Source organism: Centropristis striata, chromosome 1 (assembly GCF_030273125.1).
Source record: "Centropristis striata isolate RG_2023a ecotype Rhode Island chromosome 1, C.striata_1.0, whole genome shotgun sequence".
In the NCBI taxonomy this organism is placed as follows: domain Eukaryota; kingdom Metazoa; phylum Chordata; class Actinopteri; order Perciformes; family Serranidae; genus Centropristis; species Centropristis striata.
In genome coordinates this window covers 15887082-15909303 of record NC_081517.1, presented here as the reverse complement: position 1 = coordinate 15909303, position 22222 = coordinate 15887082, and the positions used below count along the sequence as shown (strand labels likewise).

At 37.9% G+C, this 22222-nt stretch overlaps 1 protein-coding gene across 1 annotated transcript; it reads left to right on the top strand.

The window, feature by feature from the left end:
* Positions 1–333: 333 nt before the first annotated feature.
* zgc:92360 (uncharacterized protein LOC436988 homolog) lies at positions 334–22222 on the top strand. The gene is made up of 11 exons (XM_059341203.1): positions 334–1193; positions 4579–4709; positions 6739–6830; positions 11442–11524; positions 11611–11723; positions 13846–13992; positions 14731–14814; positions 15053–15115; positions 17622–17693; positions 19596–19827; positions 20664–22222. Exons 1-11 carry the CDS (start codon positions 1106–1108, stop codon positions 20690–20692), a joined length of 1134 nt encoding a protein of 377 aa, XP_059197186.1. The 5' UTR covers positions 334–1105; the 3' UTR covers positions 20693–22222.

The following is a 22222-nucleotide window of genomic DNA, read 5'->3' as shown; positions in this document are numbered from 1 at the left end:
GGCATATATATTCATTTAATATATAGTGAATTCGGGTAATGTGGGACACTTTTTGCAATTTTGACTTTGTTATATTTTTCTAAATACATTTTTTTTTTTTTTTTAATTTAAGTCACATGACACCCATGGTAGACCAATAGTAAAGGTTTTGATGACTATTTACTTTAAGCAGGAAATAAACCAGCCAAACCTTGTCCCACATTACCAAGTGTCCCACGTTACCCAAATCCACCCTATATTCATTTTAATTTTTATTCTTTTTAAGGCTATTTCATGTACTATCATATACATTTTTTACATTTTTATCAAGTTTTTTTTTTTTATGAAACACAAACTATTCTTCCCCGTCAGATGACACATGTATTGTGTCAATCTATCCAGAGGCATGGGGGAAAAAAGAAAAATAGTACATTGTGTGCTAAAATCTACACAGCATGTGTGAAAATGATATCAACACCACCATGTGTGTTGTTTTTTGACACATCTCTTTTTTCTGAGTACAGACTTTTTTCACAGTGAATATGGCATCTCTACTGTATCATTGTGCTCTTTAAAATACTTCTTACAGGTAAAGTAATTGCTGTCTGCATGCTGCACACTCGGCGCAGGAGCGATGTGCATACTGGCCTAACCGCGAATTATGCGGAAAAGCAAGTTTGAACAACCTCTGCGTTTCACTTCCTCCTGCATAGTTTCATTCCCGTTCAGACACAGCGCCGCTCCAGACGCGCACTCCGGGCTCGTTGCGGTGATTTAGCTCAAAACTTGGGCAGGACGCGGCTCACAGGCCACCTGAAGGGCGTCAGCACTGGCTTTAAGGGCCGCAGTGGAGGAAAAGACGATGGACGTTTCTGTATAAAAACTTTTTAACTTCTTAAATCGGAGGCACACCTCGTCTGTGCGGAGGGCGCATACCTGTGCGGACTTGCCGCAGCCCGTTAGGTAGGACTCAAGTGGGGGAGTCGAGTCCGAGGAGACACACCTTACCTGCCTTTTGTGGCTCTACGGCGCCCCCTTCCCCTCCCCTACCTCTCTATCCCTCCCTCCCTTTCTTTCTCTCTCTCTCCCCCTCTCTCTTTGGAAGCGGAGGAATCTGAAAACTGAAATGTCGTCAAATGAGAGAGCAACGCGAGCACTGAGGGAAATCTTGCAGAACCCTGGAAATGACACTTGCGCAGACTGTGGCGCATCGGGTAAGAAGAAAACTTTTAATATCATAACTAGCCTCAAAATGTTATTAACAAGGAAGTCAAACTTTTCTGATGATATCTTGAACTGCTGAGATGTGACGTGCAGGAAGTGTGGAGCATTTACCTGTGCCAACACGGTAAAGGTAGCCAACAATGAAAACACAACATGTTGCATCATCCTTATTATTCAACCACTGCAGACAAAAAAAATATGATTTTAACATAACACTTTATGTGGCAGATACTCCTTTTTGTGCACTTTGTTCTATAAATGTGTGGTGAGGTGAGTTAGTGCTCCTGGAGCACTTGGAGGTTACAGCACTGAGCTTTTTCTCTGTGGTGGAGGCTGCAAGTGAAGAAGCTTTCAGAGTTCAACAAGTCAGGACAGGCAGAGTGAAGGGCTTGTACACACCCTCACCTGGTGCTATGGAGGTCCTCTTGGAGATCCTTAATGTGCTCACTTGTCACGCAAAGTCAACTGAAGAAGTGGATTTAAAGGTTTCAGACTGGCCCACAAGCTCCATGAAATGCCTTAATTTGATCCCTATAATCCCTGCTATAACCCATTAAATACTTGATGAATGTAAATGGGCCTACTGCATGCTGCCTTTGGTTAAGATGGATTCATGTGGTGTCGGAATAGTCAGAAAAAAGTTTTCCTGACTTGGAAAATTTGCATGAAAAGTGGGAACAACAACTCCCAACAAAGTGAAGCATTTTGGTAGCCTGCATGAGTTGCTGAGTTGACTTCATATTTTCAGACACAATCTTCTGTTAATTTTGGTTTAATTTTCATTGTGATATGTTTGGAAGAGATTGAGTAATTACATTTTGAGAAGATATACACTTTATCTGTAAAGAATAAATCACATTGTCTCAATCATTTCATGGAAAGAGGTGAAAAAATATTGTATTCCAACTTTATGGCCATGTAGATGATGAAAGCAACTTTTGGCTTATTGGTATCAAACCTTTTATTGATACAGGTATTGCATTTGGATTTTTTTGCACTCAAGTAATTTGTAATATGTTAAAATTCAATATAGTAACTTAATCTACACATGGTCACAATGTGATTTAAAAGTATCCTAACCACAGTAAATCAATAGAAAAATGCTGGCCAAACTGAAACATTAGGTAGCTTAGCAATTTTTGTATCTTTCATGACTTTGATTTCTCATTTAATAATGTGGAATAACCAACTTATGACACTGGTTCTTAAAAAATACCTTAAATACCATAATCATTTTTTCAATTTCATAGCTTGATTGCAGACTTTCCTGCAACTGTCTGCAACTGTTTTAGCTTAGGTCATTTTGAATAGCATTTTTACTTATTTATTTTTCATGTCAATTATCTATATTTTGAATTTGTATTTCTGTACTGTTGAAACCTCAGTGCCTTACGAGTTCAAATAAAGTGTTATATCTTACAAATAACAATACTATGGGCCATTTTTCAATTTCGTATAACTGCTCAACAAAAAATCTCTACATAAATTTAGCTCAGCTTAAATTAAAAAAGCGTCATTTTTTATTTATTTTTTTATTTAACATGCCCTTTTAAAAGACATCATAGATTTCTAGAAAAAAAACACCAAAACGTTGACCACATATGTCGTTTTTGGCTGTTTTTGCAGTTCATTTCCCTCATGTATAGCTTTTACACTTCAGTGTATCACAATTAAAATCTGGAAAGAACCAAAGAAAGAGGCCCTGAGGCTACATGGTGCTTTAGCACTTGAAAAAAAATATCACTGCCAGGCTTTATCTCTTTATCTTTCAAATCTCTGTTTATCCAAGGAAGGTTGACTGACTACGCAGTACACATACCAATACTGCCTCTGGTCACACTCTAGCCCTTATTCCCGACCTTCTCTCTGTTCCTTGTGAATGGAGACAAAAGAGAATCACTTTGGCCAGTTGTTATATTATATGTGTGGATCTCTCTGGCATTGTGACACAGTGATGTAGAAAAAATTAGGCATGAGTATTAACCAGCCAAGCAAGCCCTTTCTAATCTGCTTTGTACGATTAGAAAATTAAAGAAAGCCCTGTTCTCCCTGCTCAGACACCTGTGATTTGTAGGGATAAGAACAAGTTAAAGTCTCTCTCTCTCTCTCTCTCTCTCTCTCTCTCTCTCTCTCTCTCTCTCTCTCTCTCTCTCTCTCTCTCTCTGTCTCTCACACAGTCACACACACACACACACACACAGAGTAAACTGTTTACTGACAAGCTGTATCGGCTAATGTGTGTTTTTTTATGTATCAGAGGCTCAAGGAGGATTAATTTTTGTGACAGTTATCAGCTCATAAGCATAGGATTTGAATCGTCAAAACAACTTCAGAAAGTTAATTTTTTTCTTTTAATCTACCAACTGCTTTTGAGCTGAGCAAAGCACTGACCTAAAACTCCTCCTGAAGAGGCAAAGACAACAGGGTGCAGCTTAAAAAGTACATTTGGGCACTTTAAAAGGAAGTCTTTCAACAGGGAAAACTGTACTCTTCACAGTATACGAATACGTAACTTTGCTGTGATTGACAGCTGTCCTTATTCAAAGCCTTATAAAACGTGTAGGCTCAGATTCTAATACTTGTTCTATTTACAAGATAAAATATATGCATTCATAGCTCTTAGCCCCCTCCATCCCAATCCTTTTTTCTCTCTATTCTGTAAAGGTGGGGGGAAAACTCACTTTTGAGAATAAAGATATAGAGATGCTATTGGCACCATGCATCAGGATATCTTGTCGGGAAGTTGTCGAAATAACGCTGCAAAGTTAAGATATTTTTTTAATGTTTTATGGTGATTTTTAAAGTGCTCATGTGACCTCTGACATCATGCTATCTCAATGAATATAGGCTCTCTGGGTTCCCACAAGTCTTGTCTTTATATACATGGCTGCCTTACAATTCAGAACAGAGATTTTTCTCTTATTTGACAAAACAATTCTTGATTGATTTAAATTTTGTGGACACAAAATGCAGTTATACAGATAAATTTCAATATATTGTTTCGCAATACTCACCATATCGCAAAATGCTTAAAATCGCAATAATATCGTATTGTGACTCAAGTATCAGGATAAAATCGTATTGTGCGGCCTCTAGTGATTCACACCTCTAATTTGGGCACTTTAAAATGAAGTCTTTCAACAGGGAAAGTGTACTTTTCACAGTATACGAATAAGTAATTGTGCTGTGATTGACAGCTGTCTTAATTCTAAGCTGTATAAAAAATGTAGGCTATGATTCAGGCTTTAAAGCTTGTTCTATTTACAAGATAAAATATACGTATTATGCATCCATAGCTTTTAGCCCGCTCCAACTTTCAATCCTTTTTCTCTTAACCACATCCTCAATTTGTTCTGTCCCTCTCCCTCTCTGCAGATCCCAGTTGGGGCTCCTGCTCCCTGGGGGTGTTCATCTGCCTGGCCTGCTCCGGGATCCACCGCAACATCCCCGACATCAGTAAGGTCAAGTCCCTGAGCCTTTCCCACTGGGAGGACCACGAGGTGCAGGTGAGACAGCAGTAAACTTCACCTCAGCAGTGTTTGAACTATACTCGGTTGTTTTTGTGGTATTTATTGCCTGAATATGAGCAATTCATAATTGAGCCTGAGGATAATCACAATTATTACCACAGTGGACACAATGAAGCTTTGTTGTTCTTTTGAAGTGTTGTTTTTTAATTAACATTTCGCTGGGTTGGAATGGTTATTGCTAATTGCATGGAATTGTGGTGATAATTGTGGTGAAAAAGGCAGTTGGCTGATGAACAGTTTGTTTCCACAACAACCAGCTGCCACTCTGGACTAAAAAAATACTCAAACTCAAACTTTTCCGTTCTGTTTTTTGTTGTCCTGTGCCATGTTTAGTTAACCAGCTTTTCTCAGGGGTCAAGAACCATCAAACAAGGTTATTTCTTTCAAAAAAACAACAAAATATTCTCGTAAGCGTTGAAGTTTTGCTCGTAAGTGAAAAATATTTGGCTGGAATAAATACTGGAATATCCTCAGCACTGATATCCATCACCAACTACATTCTAAGATGTTGTGACACTCCACTTCTTACTTGTCTTATCCCATAGTGGGACTTTTTAGATTTAAAATACACTCCACTGACTAATATGTCAAGCCCAATCCTGCTGCATTCTGTCTATGTAATATCTGCCATTTTCGTCTTACAACAGCATTAAAAATGTGGCCAAAAGGATCCTGACACATAAGATCAATAACAATCATCCAAACTGATGGATTCAGGAACCTGCATTATATATTATTCTCTATAAAGGTATAATTTTAAATTTTTCTCTGTAAGCTTATCATCTTTCTTTTTTTTGGCCGTTTTTCAAGGCTTTATTCGATAGTGTGAGAGAGAGTGAAAGGGGGAGACAGAGGGGAAGACATGCGGTAAAGGGCTCCGAGTCGGACTCGAACCCGGGCCGCCCGCTTGCGAGGTCAAAGCCTCTATGGTACGCGCTCTACCAGGTGTGCTACCGGGGCGCCCCGCTTATCATCTTTCTTGCTGAGAAATGAAGAGATCAGCACTATAGGTACATCTGGTTGATTTAACTTATAATAAAGACTGGAGATAAGGAAAAACAGCTAATTAAACTCCAATGTTAAGGTATCCTGCCTATCAGCACCTCTAAACTTCACTTATTTATGTGTTTGCTTAATCCATAAACAAACTACATATAGCCTAAATGAGAATTTACCGATTTGGCCATATAACAGTTACTATATATCAGAGTAACTACACCGTACACCATAAAGTTGGAATGAAATATTTTTTTACCTCTTCCATGAAATGATTGTGACAATCTGACTGTGATGTGATCAAAACTTTATTAATCAATCTCTTCCAAAAATATCACAATGAAAATTAAACCACAATTAACAGGATTGTGTCTGAAAACAAAATGTTTCAACTTTTATGGATGACCGTGTATTACTATCATATCACTGAGAGTTATATACACTAGAGTTATATATATATATATATATATATATATATATAGATCCTATTCTTACAAGTGTTGTTTTTTTTGCCAAAGTACATAATAATGCCCATCTTCAGTGGTTAATTCTGAAAAGTACACCATGGACAAAATGTTCCGAAAGGTACCACTTAAAATTAAGAAGCATTGTGCAAAAAAAAAAAAAATTTCATTCTATTTTTCATTTTGAAGTCTTTATGGAGGGGAAATAAATCAAGTGCAATTCAATTTTAAATGTTAGGCCATCACATTCTTGTCCAGCACAGCTGTCGATGTTCCTGACACGGTGCATAGGATTCTCAGAAAGCTGATAATAAATGATGTTGGTACTTTCCACATCTTTATCTTAAAAAAATATGTTTTGCATTTATCATCTCAGCCCTCTGATTTATTAGTCTGTTGTAACATAGCTAGAGTTTGTATTCCTGTAGAGTTTATTTTCCTGTTGAGCAGATAAAAAATAGTAACTGTGAAACTGTCAGGTAACGTGCCAAGTTGCCGTCCAACCCTGAACAACCCATTTCATTTCATGCATGTGTTTTTTTCAGTTCATGGCTGAGCATGGTAATGATCTGATGAAGAGTAAATATGAGGCTGCTGTTCCAGTGTACTACTACAAACCAACCCACAAAGACTGTCAGTGAGTAAACATAGCAACACATACATCTATACACAAACACACACATTGTTATAAAATGTACAAGTCATATATACATAACATAGTCATATTTTAGTATATGCATCAGTGAATGCATGTAGTTTGTTTGTTATTTTAGTCAGTGGTGGAATGTAACTAAGTACATTTACTCAAGTACAGTACTTAAGTAAAATTTTGAGGTACTTGTACTTTACTTGAGTATTTCCATTTTATGTAACTTTATACTTCAACTTTAAATAATTTTTACTCCACTATATTTAGCTGACAGGTTTAGTTAAATTTGACATGAAAATCATGATAAATTTAAAGTATTAGATGTTGTTTTTTTAATTAAAACTCATAACAATATATATTAGTAGTTAAAATGAGTCCAACCTTTAGAAAATTAAAACACTGCTTATACACATGCATCAATAATAATAATCTAATAATATATTTGGAATATATAAAACAAGCTGAGTGGGGCCATTATGAATAATACTTTAACTTTTGATACTTTAAGTACATTTTTATGCTGATACATTTGTACTTTTTTACTTCAGTAGGTTTTGAATGCAGGACTTTTACTTGTAGTGGAGTCATTTTACAGTGTGGTATTAATACGTAAGGGATCTGAATACTTTTTCCACCACTGAAGTTAGTTCAACAACCCTCCCACTTTTGAATCTTACTCTAAATTACTTTTTATTTTGAAGTAGGTAAGGAAATAAAGCACTTATATTCTTTAACAGTCTTTTTTGCCCTTATTTTTTTACTCATCTTTTCTTTTTCTAGTTCGAATAGAACATGATTAATATAACATTTTAGAAGTTTCCTGCATAAATAAAGTATAGTTTCACAGGTTAGCTGACTTTCTGACAATGTCATATTCTCACCTACATCTGTTTTTGCTTTTAAGTGGTGTTGCATTTGACATACCGCTTGCAAGGTTGCAGGGCTGAAAGCTGTGTCCTTCTCACACTCTGAGCAAGTAGTTGGAGATACACAAAGTACCTTTAGAAACCATTCAGCTCCCCTTGTACTGTACTTATCTTTGGAATGTTTGGAGCACCTTTTAACAGTGATTCACATGTTTTTGAATATGTCTCTATTATGGGGTTTTTTTCCCGGCTTTTTTGCCAGCCAGATGTGTTCAAGCTCTGTCAAGTCGTAGAGAGGGTGTGTCTGAGAAAAGGCTGCTTCTTCAAGTACTTCCACAGATTATAAACGGGATTCAAGTCTGGGCTTTGAATCTGCCGTTGAAGACATTTTTGACATTCTGGCTCTGAAGTGGGCCGTGATAGCAAAACTGATAATAGAGATGTTTATTGCTGAATGTTTTTTATTATGGCTCAGCACGGTGAGGTTTTCTGGTGATACATTTGTATGAATATTATGTTTTTGTGAAGTGCCTATTCATATTTTGAACATTTAGACTCTAGAGTGCATACGGGTGATTTCTGTAAGAATTGCATTTTTCGGCAGTTGAATGGTCAGCACATCTGTTCTAGAAAACTGCTGAACAACCCTCTTATTATCAATATATCCAGCAAAGCTATACACCCCCTGAATGCTCTAGGTCTCTACGTTATGGTTGTAAAGTTTTATGAAGCTGTGATTATCCTAGAGGTCACAGCAGCTCATTTTATACAGTGAGATCAAGTTACAAAAATGTTCTCGATAAAACAAAATGCTACTATAGGGACAAACATTATCAGGAAATTGGGTTAATTGAATCCACAAGAGTCTCAGCTTTCCACTGATGCTCAATTTATGTAATTTTAAGACTGTTTAGGGACCCCAGTCCCAGTATGCAGACATTTTCAAATATATCACTTTTAAAATGCAACAACATGCAAAAATACTCTGGTTAGCATAAAGTTGAGACTTGTGGGTACAAATTAGAACCCATTTTCATCCACATATCTTGAGGTCAGAGGTCAAGGGACCCCTTCGTTAGTGGGCATGCTTTACTTTAACTTTGGAGTGTTATTTAGCCTCCTTCCATGAAAGATATCATGACCTGGTTTGTGCCAATAGCTTTCTTGGTTCTTTTTGTATTTTAACTGTAGAATTAAAACTCCCACTGCAGCCTCTGAAAGACAGAAAGTCAGCCAAAGAGTTGAAGAGGTTAAAGTTCCTCTATTTCCCTTATTATCTTTGTTAGTGATGATGAGGAGAGGTAGAGTGTGTAAATGCATCAGTGAATTCCTTGTATCAACTCAGTCAGCAATTTCACTCTGCACAGAAATGTGATTAATGAAGTAGGAAGTAAGACAACAGAGGAGAAAATGCAAATCGCAATCTTTAATAACCTCAATGCTAAATGGACCAGTGCTTTTCTAGTGGCTTTGCGACCACTCTAAGTTTTGCACTACAGACTGCGCTCATTCACCCATTCACACACACATTCATACTGGTGGCGTAGGCTATCCTACAACGGTGCCACCTGCCACCAGTGGGAATTCATTCACACACCGATGAATGCAACATCAGGACCAATTTGTAGTTTAGTATCTTGCTCAATGATACTTCGACATGTAGGCTGCCATAGTCAGGGATTGAGCCACCAACCCTCCGATCAGTGCACAATCGATCTACCAACTGAGCCACAGCCGCCTTATTTCTACTGTGAAATAAGTGGAAATAATTTATTGGCAATAACTGATTATTTTTTCATTATTAGACAGTTACCCAATGCTTATACTTTTTCTTTTCCATCCTCCTTTATTCATTTGTTTCATATTTTCTGTTATGATGCTTCCTGTAGCTGGTCGTTACGATTTCATGAAGTGTTCATGACATTTTACAATGAAAACATGTGATCTGATTTTGCAATATTTTGTAATATTGCTTCTGAATGTCTAAGCACTGAGCATTACCCTTTTGCCACTGTGTGTGTGAACCAGAGTGAGTGAAACTTGTGACAACATGATATTTTGAGACATTTTTGAATGCATGCCATATCATCACTAATAGCTGCTATTAGAGCAATTAATCCACAAATAATACACATTATAATGAACTGGTTATTCAATGACAAATAGCTTCCTCAGTTTGTTAGCAGGTCCAGAGCTAAAGCCCCACTGATGTACACGTCATGTGTATTTTAATTAGTTCAGGGTTTAAATTAAATTGGCAATTTTATGACAATAAAGTCAAAGCCAGGCAACAAAATATTTGAAACTATTTGGTTTTGGGAATCATTTTTTTATCAGCTGAGTCTTTGCTGCAGAGATGCGTTCATCCAGATTACCTGGTAATCACAATGTGCGTTACTGCGGCTGCAGCGGGCAGCTCTGGGACAGGAATGTTTGGAATTGCATAAATGTGAAGGAGGGAGGTTTCCGTGAAGGCAAACCTTCTCATGTGGCATACAAGGATACACAAGCTGCCACAGCCGAGTTTAACCCACAGGTTGACAATGTCTTTGCTTCACTGAAAAGATTTAGCTCATCACTGTATCTGTAAAAGTTTGCCTGAGGACAGCTCAGCTCTCCACACCCTGCTCTCCCACACATGCACACGCATTTATACTCACATGAAGCGCCTTCTTTGATCACTAGTAATGAAGTCTGGTGCAGAGGAAGGTTACTGAGAATGAGAAAGGGAGAGAGAGAGAGAGAGAGAGAGAGAGAGAGAGAGAGAGAGAGAGAGAGAGAGAGAAGAATTCAACTTTACACATTAGAAAGTCAGTCTGCTATAAGAGTCAGGTTAGCTTCAAGACACACACACACACACACACACACACACACACACACACAAACACAAAATCAAAAGGATAAACAAGTGAAATGTAGACAAAGAATAGGGTTCCTTCACTTGACACAGTCTTTTGATCCTGAGCCGAGTTTGCTGCCATTTATGGATAGAGTTTCAAATAAACTAGCTTCTTTGTGTTCATTTATACTAAGACGATTTGTGCCAGTTATCAGGTTACATTAAATGAGACCAGAGAGCCAAAAATGTATTCATGGTACAAATTAGTGGGCCTAACACAGTGGAGAAAAGAAAATCATTGGTGTTTTGGTCAGCTTTATACATACATTTGAGCTGTTGGTATGGCAAATAATTGTTTTTTTCCTACTAAGTTATGGTTTTTGACATAGTTGTGCTTTTATTGGCTTCTGGAATAGAGTTGTTAACTTTGCTAGCAAGCCAGCAGAACATCTAATATCATTACCGAAAAGAATAGTATTCATAGACTTTAACTGTGTGATTTTAATGCGTTAAAATAAAAATCCCCACTTCTTTGTATTTTCTTCTGCTAGCTAGCTAACTTAAAAAAGCCAAATAGCAAAGAAAATGCGAATTAGTACTTTCATTCTCTCAAACTATGTGGATTAAATGAGAATTATGTGAGACAGTCTATTTCTGTAATAATGATTACATTGATTTGATACAGAATTATCAAATCAATAAAAAGTCATACTTTTACTGAAATAGGTCAATTTGCTTGAGAAACTGATCTACTTGAGCAGAAAAGCCCTTTCCAGTCTTTAATGTATCAGCCTTCACTATGCATGCAGCCCAGACGCAAGACGTCTTTTAGTGTGCCTCAACTGGCACCTTTTACAAGCTAGCTCTGTTGACATTTCATCTGTTTGTGTTCAGGACGTTGAGGGAGCAGTGGATTAGAGCAAAGTACGAGAGGAAGGAGTTCTCAGTGCCCGGGAAGAACTTTATATATGAGGAAGGTGAGTGTGTGCACACACAGAAACACACATGCATGCACGGAAACACGCTCATACTAATGATTGATTTTTTTGCTGGCTTCTTGTAGGTATGAAAGATGGCTTGTTGATGAAGAGGGGGCGGGACAATGGGCAGTTCCTCAGCAGGCGATTTGTCATCTCAGAGAGGGAGGGGACCCTGAAGTACTTCACCAAATATGACGTAAGCAGCAGCTTTTAATTAGACTTTTAGTGGCCACATGCAGCTAAACACACACTTTGCCTATACAAAACCATGTCTGCAAGACACTATTAACCTACTGTAATTAGACAGCGTCCTAGTTAGTGTTGTTTGAAGGCAGCAGTTGAGTTCTAGCACATTTTCAACACCCACACACATGCAACCACAACACAAATACCTTAATTAAAGAGTGCTTTAAAGACATCAAATGTTCTGTAGACAGCGTCCCCTCCCATTATGTGCTGCAGTATTTTTACACACACTTCATGACACACTTTTAAACACACATACCTACCAAAAAAGCCTGCAAAAAGTCTCATCTGTACCTGTTCCCTCTGCTGCATCTGAGCGTGCTCAGACAAGCTTAACCAGCAGTCTGTCCTCTCTGTCAGTGTGGCTGATTCACTAAGCTGTACACCACCCAAACCAATTAGGGCTGGAAGCACTGGGAGCTCTTTGTTTGTCACAGTAAACCAGCTCAAGGGAAGTCGGAATAATATATTTAAAAACACAGGAAAAAAAAGACTGTCACTCTCATTTTTGTGTATGGATTTCCTGTGTGTTTTAACATATGTCTTGGCATCTTTTATTGTGAGTTTCTTCCTTTTCCCCAAGACAGCTTTTCTTGTGAAATATTTCACTTTGTATTCTCTCTGTGACTCTGCTATTGCACACAACAAAACAAAAACATCCTCATACAGTCACAGCAGTGATAAAAGTGAAATTGTCGCTCAGGTGCTTCAGGTTTTAAAGCCGGTGAGCTGGTTGGTTTTCAGAAAAGCCTTGAGGTGTGTAAAATATTCAGGCACAAGTAACAGTCTGCTGGCTTCTTAGCAAATTTGTCTCACTTTCTCTTGTTTCTGTTTTTTCTCATGCTGGGGAAGTCAAGACTCCCAGTGACAGCCAAGTGTAAAATCTAATCGTTTGTCAAATCTCAGTGGGAAAAGCATAGCTGTGTCTGTTTTCTGTTAAGGTCAAGGGCAGAATGTACACACACAGACAAAGATTATGTTCACATTTAAATTCAAGTCAGGACGGATTAAAACACAGCCTCCACAAACAGTTTTGCTGGGATTAGTGTCGGTGTCAGACTCGGTGGTTATGTGTGATGCAGACTGATCTTTAGATAATAGCTCTCGATATTATTTTCATGGTTAGAAAGAGCACAACATGTGGCCCCGAGCCACAACTATACTTTTTATCTGGTCAAACAGTGTCAAACAGTTTTTCATTATTGTTATCATTGTTTTTTCTATCATAACTGGTCCAAACTATTAAATCAGGAGGTTTAGTAATTGGTCCCAGTCCACCTAATTAATTTATGTGTTTATTATTTAAGTTAAACAATTTACGGAATTATATATTCAATAAAAAGATGAATAAACATTAGATGGAATAAAATAAATAGTAATAATAATAATGATAATACATTTGATTCAGTAAGCGCTTTGAAACTATTAAGGTACTCAAAGTAGCTTAATAGTGTATATATTTAGTTCTTAACATATTTATTAGACCACCTGTCATAAACAAGAAAACATACATATTTTAGAAATCTTTCTAATGCTTGTTTAAAACTAAACTGTTGTTATTTATATGGCAAATAACACTGAATTCATCTTTTTATAGCCAGATGTGAGCCAGAAAAGAACATTTAACCACTTAAATGAACTATAATTTGACATCTTAATCGAGAAACAATAATATGCTTTACTGTTTTTACAGTATTTTGTAACAGTGAATTTGAAAATTCATGGATAGCAATAATAAGTATATTTTAGCATTAAAAATATCATTTTGGTTAAAGAGCTTCTACATACTGTTGTGTTAACCATTACAGAAACATAAAAATGATTTTGGTAATTACTAATGCTTTTAATTAGGACGGCTGTGGCATAAATCTCTGCTCTAATAAATTTGTTAAGCACTGTATACATATATAATTGTATACTTTTTACAATACTGAAATGATCAGATTGACAGCTATCAGTTTTGGATTGCTCCTAAATTGCCTAAAAGGGGGCACATCTGCACTGTGGGCTCCATGCATGTATTTCTAACGCACAGAGACACCCCCTCTCCTCCCCTCCTCCCTCTCCTGCAGGCTAAGGAGCCCAAAGCAGTCATCAAGGTGGACACTATCAATGCAACCTTCCAGCCTGAGAAGATAGGAAACCCCAACGGCTTGCAGATCACCTACCTCAAAGACTACAGCACCCGCAACATCTTTGTCTACCATGACAGCAGCAAGGTCTGCATCACTGTGTGTGTGTGTGGTGACAAGCACATTAAACAGAACCTAAAAATAAATATTTCCAGTGTAGGGCTGTAAACATTTCATATATTTTCCTTACCCATTAACTCACTTAAATTGCAGCATTAGTTGCCATTCACACTGGATATTTGTCTTCCATCGCAATAAGGGACAGACGTGTTGAAATTACCTGTCTGGTGTCGTTGTGGGCGAGTCTCCAAACCTTTTCAAACCAGCTGTAGCCATTTTTTTCCTGCTGATAGAATCCATTAGCAGATGACATTCAAGCTCAACATCTATCATTGTGTCATTCATGTATACACATTAAAATATATGGAAGGGTTCAGTGTTGTGGTCAGGTTGGGCAGTTGTTGTGGTTGTCTAAGATCTAAGACATGACAGTCCTGAACTAATGATGAACTAATTTCTGCTTTAGAACAATATTATCCTTTTAGACTTAAAAATAAAAGTGTTGTTTGCCTGAGAAAAAAAAGGCTTGCTTTAGACCCCAATGTTACACTCCCTGTCATCAATGGAAGCAAAGGTTAAAAACAGGTCATAAATAAAGTCCACTTTTAGCAATTTTAAACAGGAAAACATGAAGAGACTTCACTCAAACATCTCTTATTATCTGATCTTTCCAAATTATTGAGGATAACAAAAATAACCACAGAAATAACTAACGGAAGATTCTCTGCCCTCACTTTTGTCTTAACCTTTCTCTGTCTTCATTAGGAGATCGTAGACTGGTATAATACGATTCGTGCAGTTCAGCTTCACTATTTAAAGGTCGCCTTTCCTGGAGCTACAGATTCTGAGGTGAGCACACACACACAAACACACAAATACTGCAAGTATGTGAAAAGGGTGCCTGCTGTCGGTGGTTGCCGAGTTAAAAAAAATAATTAGACTCATGTTATGTATGTGCCAGGGAGATACTAACATTACTGACATGTGGGCTAGCACTTTTTCCAAAAAAGGACATTCAGCACTGAAGCCTTTTGTATCCTCATGGTGTTATTCTTTATTCTTTTTTCTTTTGATTGTTGTTTTCCAGCTGGTACCCAAACTGACCCGGAACTTTCTGAAGGAAGGATACATGGAAAAGACAGGTCCCAGGGCAAGTAACTCTCTCTCTCACACACACACAGACACACACACAGACACACACACACACACACACACACACACACACACACACACACACACACACACACACACACACACAGACTGATATTTTCCCAAGTCATTAAATGTAGATCTTGAAGTATTTTGATCACATTTGGATGTGTTATTTAGCTTTAAAATACAACACACAATACATGGCAATAGGATTGCAATAAGCTATGCTCAAAATCATTTATATTATATTATAAATCACACAGTCTTCAAAACTATTATACATAAAGAATCTCTTTAGAGTAGCCAGCGCTAATAACCGGTATATTCCTTCTAAATTAATTTTAATTCCAGGGGTCGGTGACATTAATTAGTAATCACCGGACCTCCCCTGGGGGTACAGAACTAAACACGGCAAACTGGTCGATTAAGTCAATATAAAACGCTGTTCATGTGGGACAAATACCGCAGGGTGTTATATGATTTGTTGTAATTATACAGATTAGTGGTAATTACATAGAAATGTCCACGTGTACCAATTTTTCCATCTTAAATTGCCAACCATGTTCTGCTTTAGATAATGACTCCTGCAGTGAATTACATTACTTATGAACAGTAATTTGGTATTGCAATGAGACGTCAGTGATTTAATTCTCCTGTGCAGAAAAAAATAGAAATTATATTATACTGTGTATATGATATGAATTTAAAACAAGATTTCCTGTTAAAATGTGGTAAATGCCATTATTTTAAACCATCCAAACCAATTCTGTTGTGATAGTCGGACACAGTTCCCTCATCAGAACTCCTCCTGTGATTCCAGCTCCCACTCTCCCTGCTTTTATTGAATGGGAGCCGGGCTATAAGAGGCTAATAGCCCAGCTGTCAGTGTGACAGGCTGACTGACAGCTGAGAGGACCTACCTACCTGCCTCACCGTCTGTCTGTCAGTCCTTCTGAGAGGGAATAAAAAGCTTCCAGCTGAGGATCAACTTAATCCTGAAGTGTCAGGCACACAGAAATACAAACATATGTTGGGATTAAGCAAACACACAAAGAGGCATTTGTACATATGCAGGCAGTCATGCACAGTTACACCTCCACTTTTATATCAGCATATGTGAACACAAGCAGGTACTTTCCCTCACAGGATTCAGACTGAAGCACCTACACAAGCAGCACCAAGCAACCTGATCCTCAACACAACCGGTTCTGTATTCAGACAGACACAGACTCAGTTTAATCTCCATCTGTCAGGCTGAGAGATGAAAGGACTCACTAACTTGCTGCTTTGGGCTGATTTGATAAATGGATGTCATAATTCATTTCCCCCTCACGCACGGGCAAGACATATTTGTGGAACGAGAATTGAGAGGCGAACAGTCGGTTGTTCAGGCTCGTGCCACAACGAGAAAATCAAACACTTTTATGAGGACAGTTTGGCAGCAGTCGGGGACACGAGCATCCTCATTATTTGAAGCTCAGCTCTGTGAAAAGATTTTAAGCCGCTTGTGCACTTCAATAAACTCTCAGAAGGTGCTGCATATTCTTCGATAGATCATCGCCTTCAGCGTGGATTTGGATCTGTAAACTTTCAACTGCAAACAATTTTGACTTTTCAAATTCAATATGGAAGTGCTATAAACATTTATACCAGGCTGCCGAGGGGAAAGCCAACAGAAAGTCATGCAAATGTAGCACTTTTTATAGCCTGAGATCAGGGTGAATGCACTTTTATGATCAAAGGACAATAAAAGAGAAAGCCACAGTCCTGATTCATAAACAGGGAAGAATTCTTGTAAAAACTGGTTAAATTAGGCTGCAAAGAGAATCATTGTCAGTCAAGTAAGACTAAATAAAACATCAGCAGCACACACTTGTCTCCTGTTGGCAGTTTCCATCCACTGTACATACAAAAAAGCCCTTTATGACTTTGACTTTTAGTGCTGAAACAATTCCACTGAATAACAACTAAAAGTGAATATACGAGCTTTTACGTGATTGATTTAGCATTTTTTGAGAAGTTACAGGTTTAATTATGAATAGAAATAAATGGTTAGTTGCAGCCGCAGACATTTCAATAACCCACAGACTGAGATAAAGTTTCAGGAAACTCTGATGCATGCTTTCTCATCACAAAACAGTGAATTCAAGAGTATGAATCACTTTTTAATTTTAAAACCAGGCAGTGAAAGTACAAAGCTGCTTTGTGTCTCTTTGTGTTCTCTGTCTCACTCACCACATGTCTGTCTGTCTGTCTCTCTGTCTGTCTGTCTGTCTGTCTGTCTGTCTCTCTGTCTGTCTCTCTTTGTGTTTCTCTTTGTGTTTCTCTGTCTGTCTGTCTGTCTGTCTGTCTGTCTGTCTGTATGTCTCTGTGTGTTTCTTTGTCTGTTTGTCTCTGTGTCTGTCTCTATGCCTATCTGTCTGTCTGTCTGTCTCTCTGTCTGTCTGACCGTCTGTCTATCTGTATGTCTCTCTGTCTGTCTCTCAACTTGTTTGTCCTTACAGCAAACAGAAGGCTTCAAGAAACGCTGGTTCACCCTTGACCAGAGGAGACTCATGTACTTCAAAGATCCACTGGTATGCCATCTTTACACACGCCTACACACATCAGAAAACTTCAATATAGATATACATCCGTTTATTTTTAGACCTTTTGTTGATGGCTGAGCGACTCATTTTCCGCCCAACAACAGTGCCTTGATGGAATTCTTTTGCTCTAAAAAGATATAAATGAGCACCATGGTGAGCTGGAGGAGGATTTTTTAAAATCATTTCATAAAGAAAATTAAATTAAGTAGATATGAAGCCATGACTCAGTGGGTGATATAACGTGCTTTCATTCGTGCAGAATGCTATTGTACATGTGGCAGTCACTGCTGTGACCTCACAGGAAGGATTACTTAAAAGCGAAGTGAAACGCCAACCTGCGGAGTAGCTTTATCCCGAAAGCTACACTGAACACTTCTACAGACGCCTCTGTGTGGAAATTTTCACTTATTTTATCAGAGATCAGTGTTTGAAAGCTAAAGACTTTGTGAAACTGAGATTCTGAGTCATTGCATGATTAGAGCAGAGTTTTAAGCGCATGGGTTATCACAGAGACTTTCTTTGAGAGGGGGCGGCTCAGATTGCCCAAGACTTGGCTAAACACACATCAGATAGCCAAGCCACATTATCTCAGCGTCGCTGCTGATGTAACAGTTCAATGGAGAGGTGCAATGATTATAGGTGACCGAGATGTCCGACTTACCCCAAGAGTGTTAGACAAGAAAAACCGGTAGATGAAAGGAAGAGGAAGTCTAGTGAAGTTGAGTGTGCACTGGGAATATGTGGAAGAAGCTCAAAGCTATTGTAATTTGATCACTTGGATAAATTATGCATGCTGGATGGCGTGTCTACAATGGGTCACTGTTTGTTCACACATTAGATTTATTTGATACGATTAAGTAGTGTCACCTTTCAGTTACAGGGGAACAAAGTTAAGGAACTCAAATGTTTCCTTTTGAGATATTCTTTTAAAGGTTATCATGCAACAGGAAATGCTCAAGTGTCTTTGAGCTCTTGACATCTTCTTTGAAGGGAGGCTGACAAAAACTACAGAAGTAAAAAAGCATTCTGGAAATTTTATCTTCTTCTTCTTCTTTTATCTTATCTTCAACTTATACTGAGGATCAACACGTCCATAACATTTTTTCAACATTTTTAGTTTGATTGCAGACTTCCCTGCAACTGTCAGCAACTGTTTTTAGCTTTGGTCATTTTTAATAGAATTTTTATTTTTGTTGACTGTTATCTGTATTCTGAATGTGTGTTTCTGTACTGTTTGTAAATGTACTCGTCGTCACTGTAAATTAGGGGAAACCTCAGTGCCTCACAATTTTAAATAAAGTGTTATAATAGCTTGTTTGACATTGAGCAGTAATACATTTTTTGTTAACTTTGCCTTCTCTCTCTGCTTAGCAAGCATACGTTTTGAAGTGGTGATCAAGGGATTACTAAAGTGGCACATACATTTTATTTTATTTATGTGAAAATAATCGTTAGTTGTGCAGTCCTTTATGTTTATATATTTAAGACTTTATTTATATAGCACCTTTTAAAAACAACAGCCTACAAAGTGCTTTGACAGAGAGCAGTTAATCACAAACGTGACTCTCTGATAAAGTAATAAGAACATAATTAGAAGTTAAAATGAGTAAAAAAGAGTGGTAAGATAGAAAACATTATATAAAAGCAAGTCCATAAAAGTGGGTTTTAAGAAGTGATTTAATAGAAGTTAGTGACTCTGCATGCCTGTACAGTAATATGTATATCAATTCAATGGTTAAAGACACAAGTCACTATAAACCAAAATGTTGCCAAAATCTGATGTCAATCCATGCAGTTGTTGTTGAGTTACTTCAGTCTCGACCAAAGAGGTGGAACTTCAGAAAAGCAACACTCATATTTGATATTTCTTCATTTGTCTTCTGTTTGAAGGATGCTTTTGCCAAAGGTGAAGTGTTCTTGGGGAACAAGGGCCACGGTTACAGTGCCTCTGCCGGCTTGCCTGCTGGCACCCACTGCAACGGCGCCTGGCATCACGGCATCACCATAGACACGCCCGAGCGCAGCTTCTTGTTCACCTGCGAGTCGGAGAGCGACCAGCAGGATTGGCTGAAATACTTCAGTGATGTCACGAGCGCTGTGATGACCCCTCAGGAGTACACAAGTAAGCATTTAGAACTTTTTCATTTTTATTTTTTTAAACCTAACTTTTTCGCAGCATTAACAACATTTAAAACAGTGATCGTGATGCTTGATTTCGAGATATTTCATCATATTTCTGGAGTAAAATTTCAAAACAACACATATGGGAAACTCCATAACTGCCATTTGTGCAGCCAAAAACCCAAAGATTTTCATAATAATAATAATAAAAATTATAATTGTAACAGCCTATGGGACTAATTTATTAAATATAAATATTAAGTTAAAAATATTTACTAAGTGCAAATAAGTGCTACTGGTAATTATTATTTCACTATATTTCACATGGTTTCATATGCATTACATAGTGATGTTTAAATTATGAAAATGTGTACGGTAATTTTGCTTTAAATTCCAGTGGCATCACTGTGTAATTGTTTAATTGTGTTGGGCATAAACTAATCAGTTTGATGTTAGATACTGATTGAAGCTACACAGTTTTTTGACCGTATGACGGACCTGTATTCTTTAATTTTTGGAAGTTTTAATTAAACATTTAAAAACGCAGTCATGCTTCATTGCTCGCGTTGTAAACAGTGTTAGCATACTGACATCAACAAGTGGCATAATGGAAAGTGAGACTGAGTGCCACTACAATAATAATAATAATAATACAGTAGATAATATGGATTTTTTTATGTACTGCAATGAAAGACTGATAAATGAATGCTTAAAGGAAAAATGACTGCATTACCATGAAACACAGAGGAACTATTGTATTAGTCCTACAAAATAATTTGTCTGCATGAGAAAAAAAAGAGCATTTCTCTAACTTTGGACTTTCTGTTTGTATTCCAGTGGAAGCCTTGTTCAAACACAGGCACTGATGGAGCAGAAGCCTGCAGGACCATCTCCTCTCCTCTCAACCCAGCACCAGTCTGACACAGGACCCACATCAGTTCTGCCTCCCAATATGTAACTGCACCAAACTGACCTTAGCACGGTCAGACTGGAGCTTGTTTCTAAGCCCCAATGGTGCTTTTTGACAGTGGGGTGAGAAATGCATACAAGAGGACCAAGGCAAGATTCATTAGTAAATAAAAAAATAAGTTGTAATCATTAAATGTGCAAGAAATTGTATTTGATTTAGTTTGACTGTGGTGTTTTTGAACCACACAATAACATATTTATTTGGGGATTTTGTGAAGCACATGTTTAAACATCTCGATTGACAGGATTATTTTTTTGCTCAGACATGGTCCCTGTGACCCATTTTAACCAACTATAGGCGGGTTTCCATCAGGTACTTCTCCCTCTAGTGAGCCGCTATGGGTGTGGCTTGGGAGACCGGATCCACCCAAGGTCCACCCAACTTCACCGGTTAGTGGCTGGCAGCAGCTCAGAAAGTACCTGCCTAGGGTAGGTACTTTCTGAGCAGCTATTTAGCCACTACTAACTAGTCAACGCTGATTGGATACGGTTGAGACGGTGGCTTTGCGCATGTGTGATTCATTGCAGACTGGACGCTGAGAGGTTAACATCTCCTGCTCTGCCTCTGACTGCAGCTGGGAGAGACTGCTGCGGGAGGACTGGGCCGCTTGTGAGTGCTTTGGGACCATAGACTTTATAAAGTTCGGGACGGCACCCGCTGCTTGTTAAGAAGAGTAGGAATGAGTCTCCAATAACACAATAAAAAGTCGCTAGACTTGTTGGTAGTCACTAGAGGGGTCTGAATAGTCGCTAAATATAGCTTGGCAACACTGCTTGACAGTCCGTTGTCACATTCGAAATCCGTTGGTTACAAAAGTACTTGTATGGGAACAGAGGCCGAGGGGAACTAACTAGTGAGCGGAGCCAAAACATTGAGCCCTTTTCCAAAAAGTACTCAGAAAGTACTCAGTGGAAACATGCCTTATGGAATCAATTTCTGTGTGCCAGTGGATTGATTATTTTATTCTGGTACAGTAAATGTTGGAATTTCTAGTTTTATTAGATATTTAATGTAATTTAAGAAAATGCATTTTAGGTGAAAGGTGCCTTGGTCCTCTTGTATTCTGAATTTTATATGAAGTGTGATGATTGGGTGTCATAGGGTACAGGGAGTAAATGAGTCAGGCAGGCACAGACCATTAGCAGGAGAAAGCTTTTTTTTTATCCATGGGGGTTTCAGAATTCCTTTTTGATTTTTTCTCTCTTTCTCTCTCTTCAAAATAAAAGCATTGTTATTCACTGTTTTTTATGTAAACTTTGTAACTACTGTACTCACATTACTTTATATATAAGCAATCCAGTTCTTCAGATGCACCATCATTCTGCTTATTGTTCTGTTTTTTTCCAAGCAAAATATATCCAGACACACTACCTGTACAGTTTGTATCATGAATTAAACATTGTTTTCTATTTTCTTTTTAAGACAA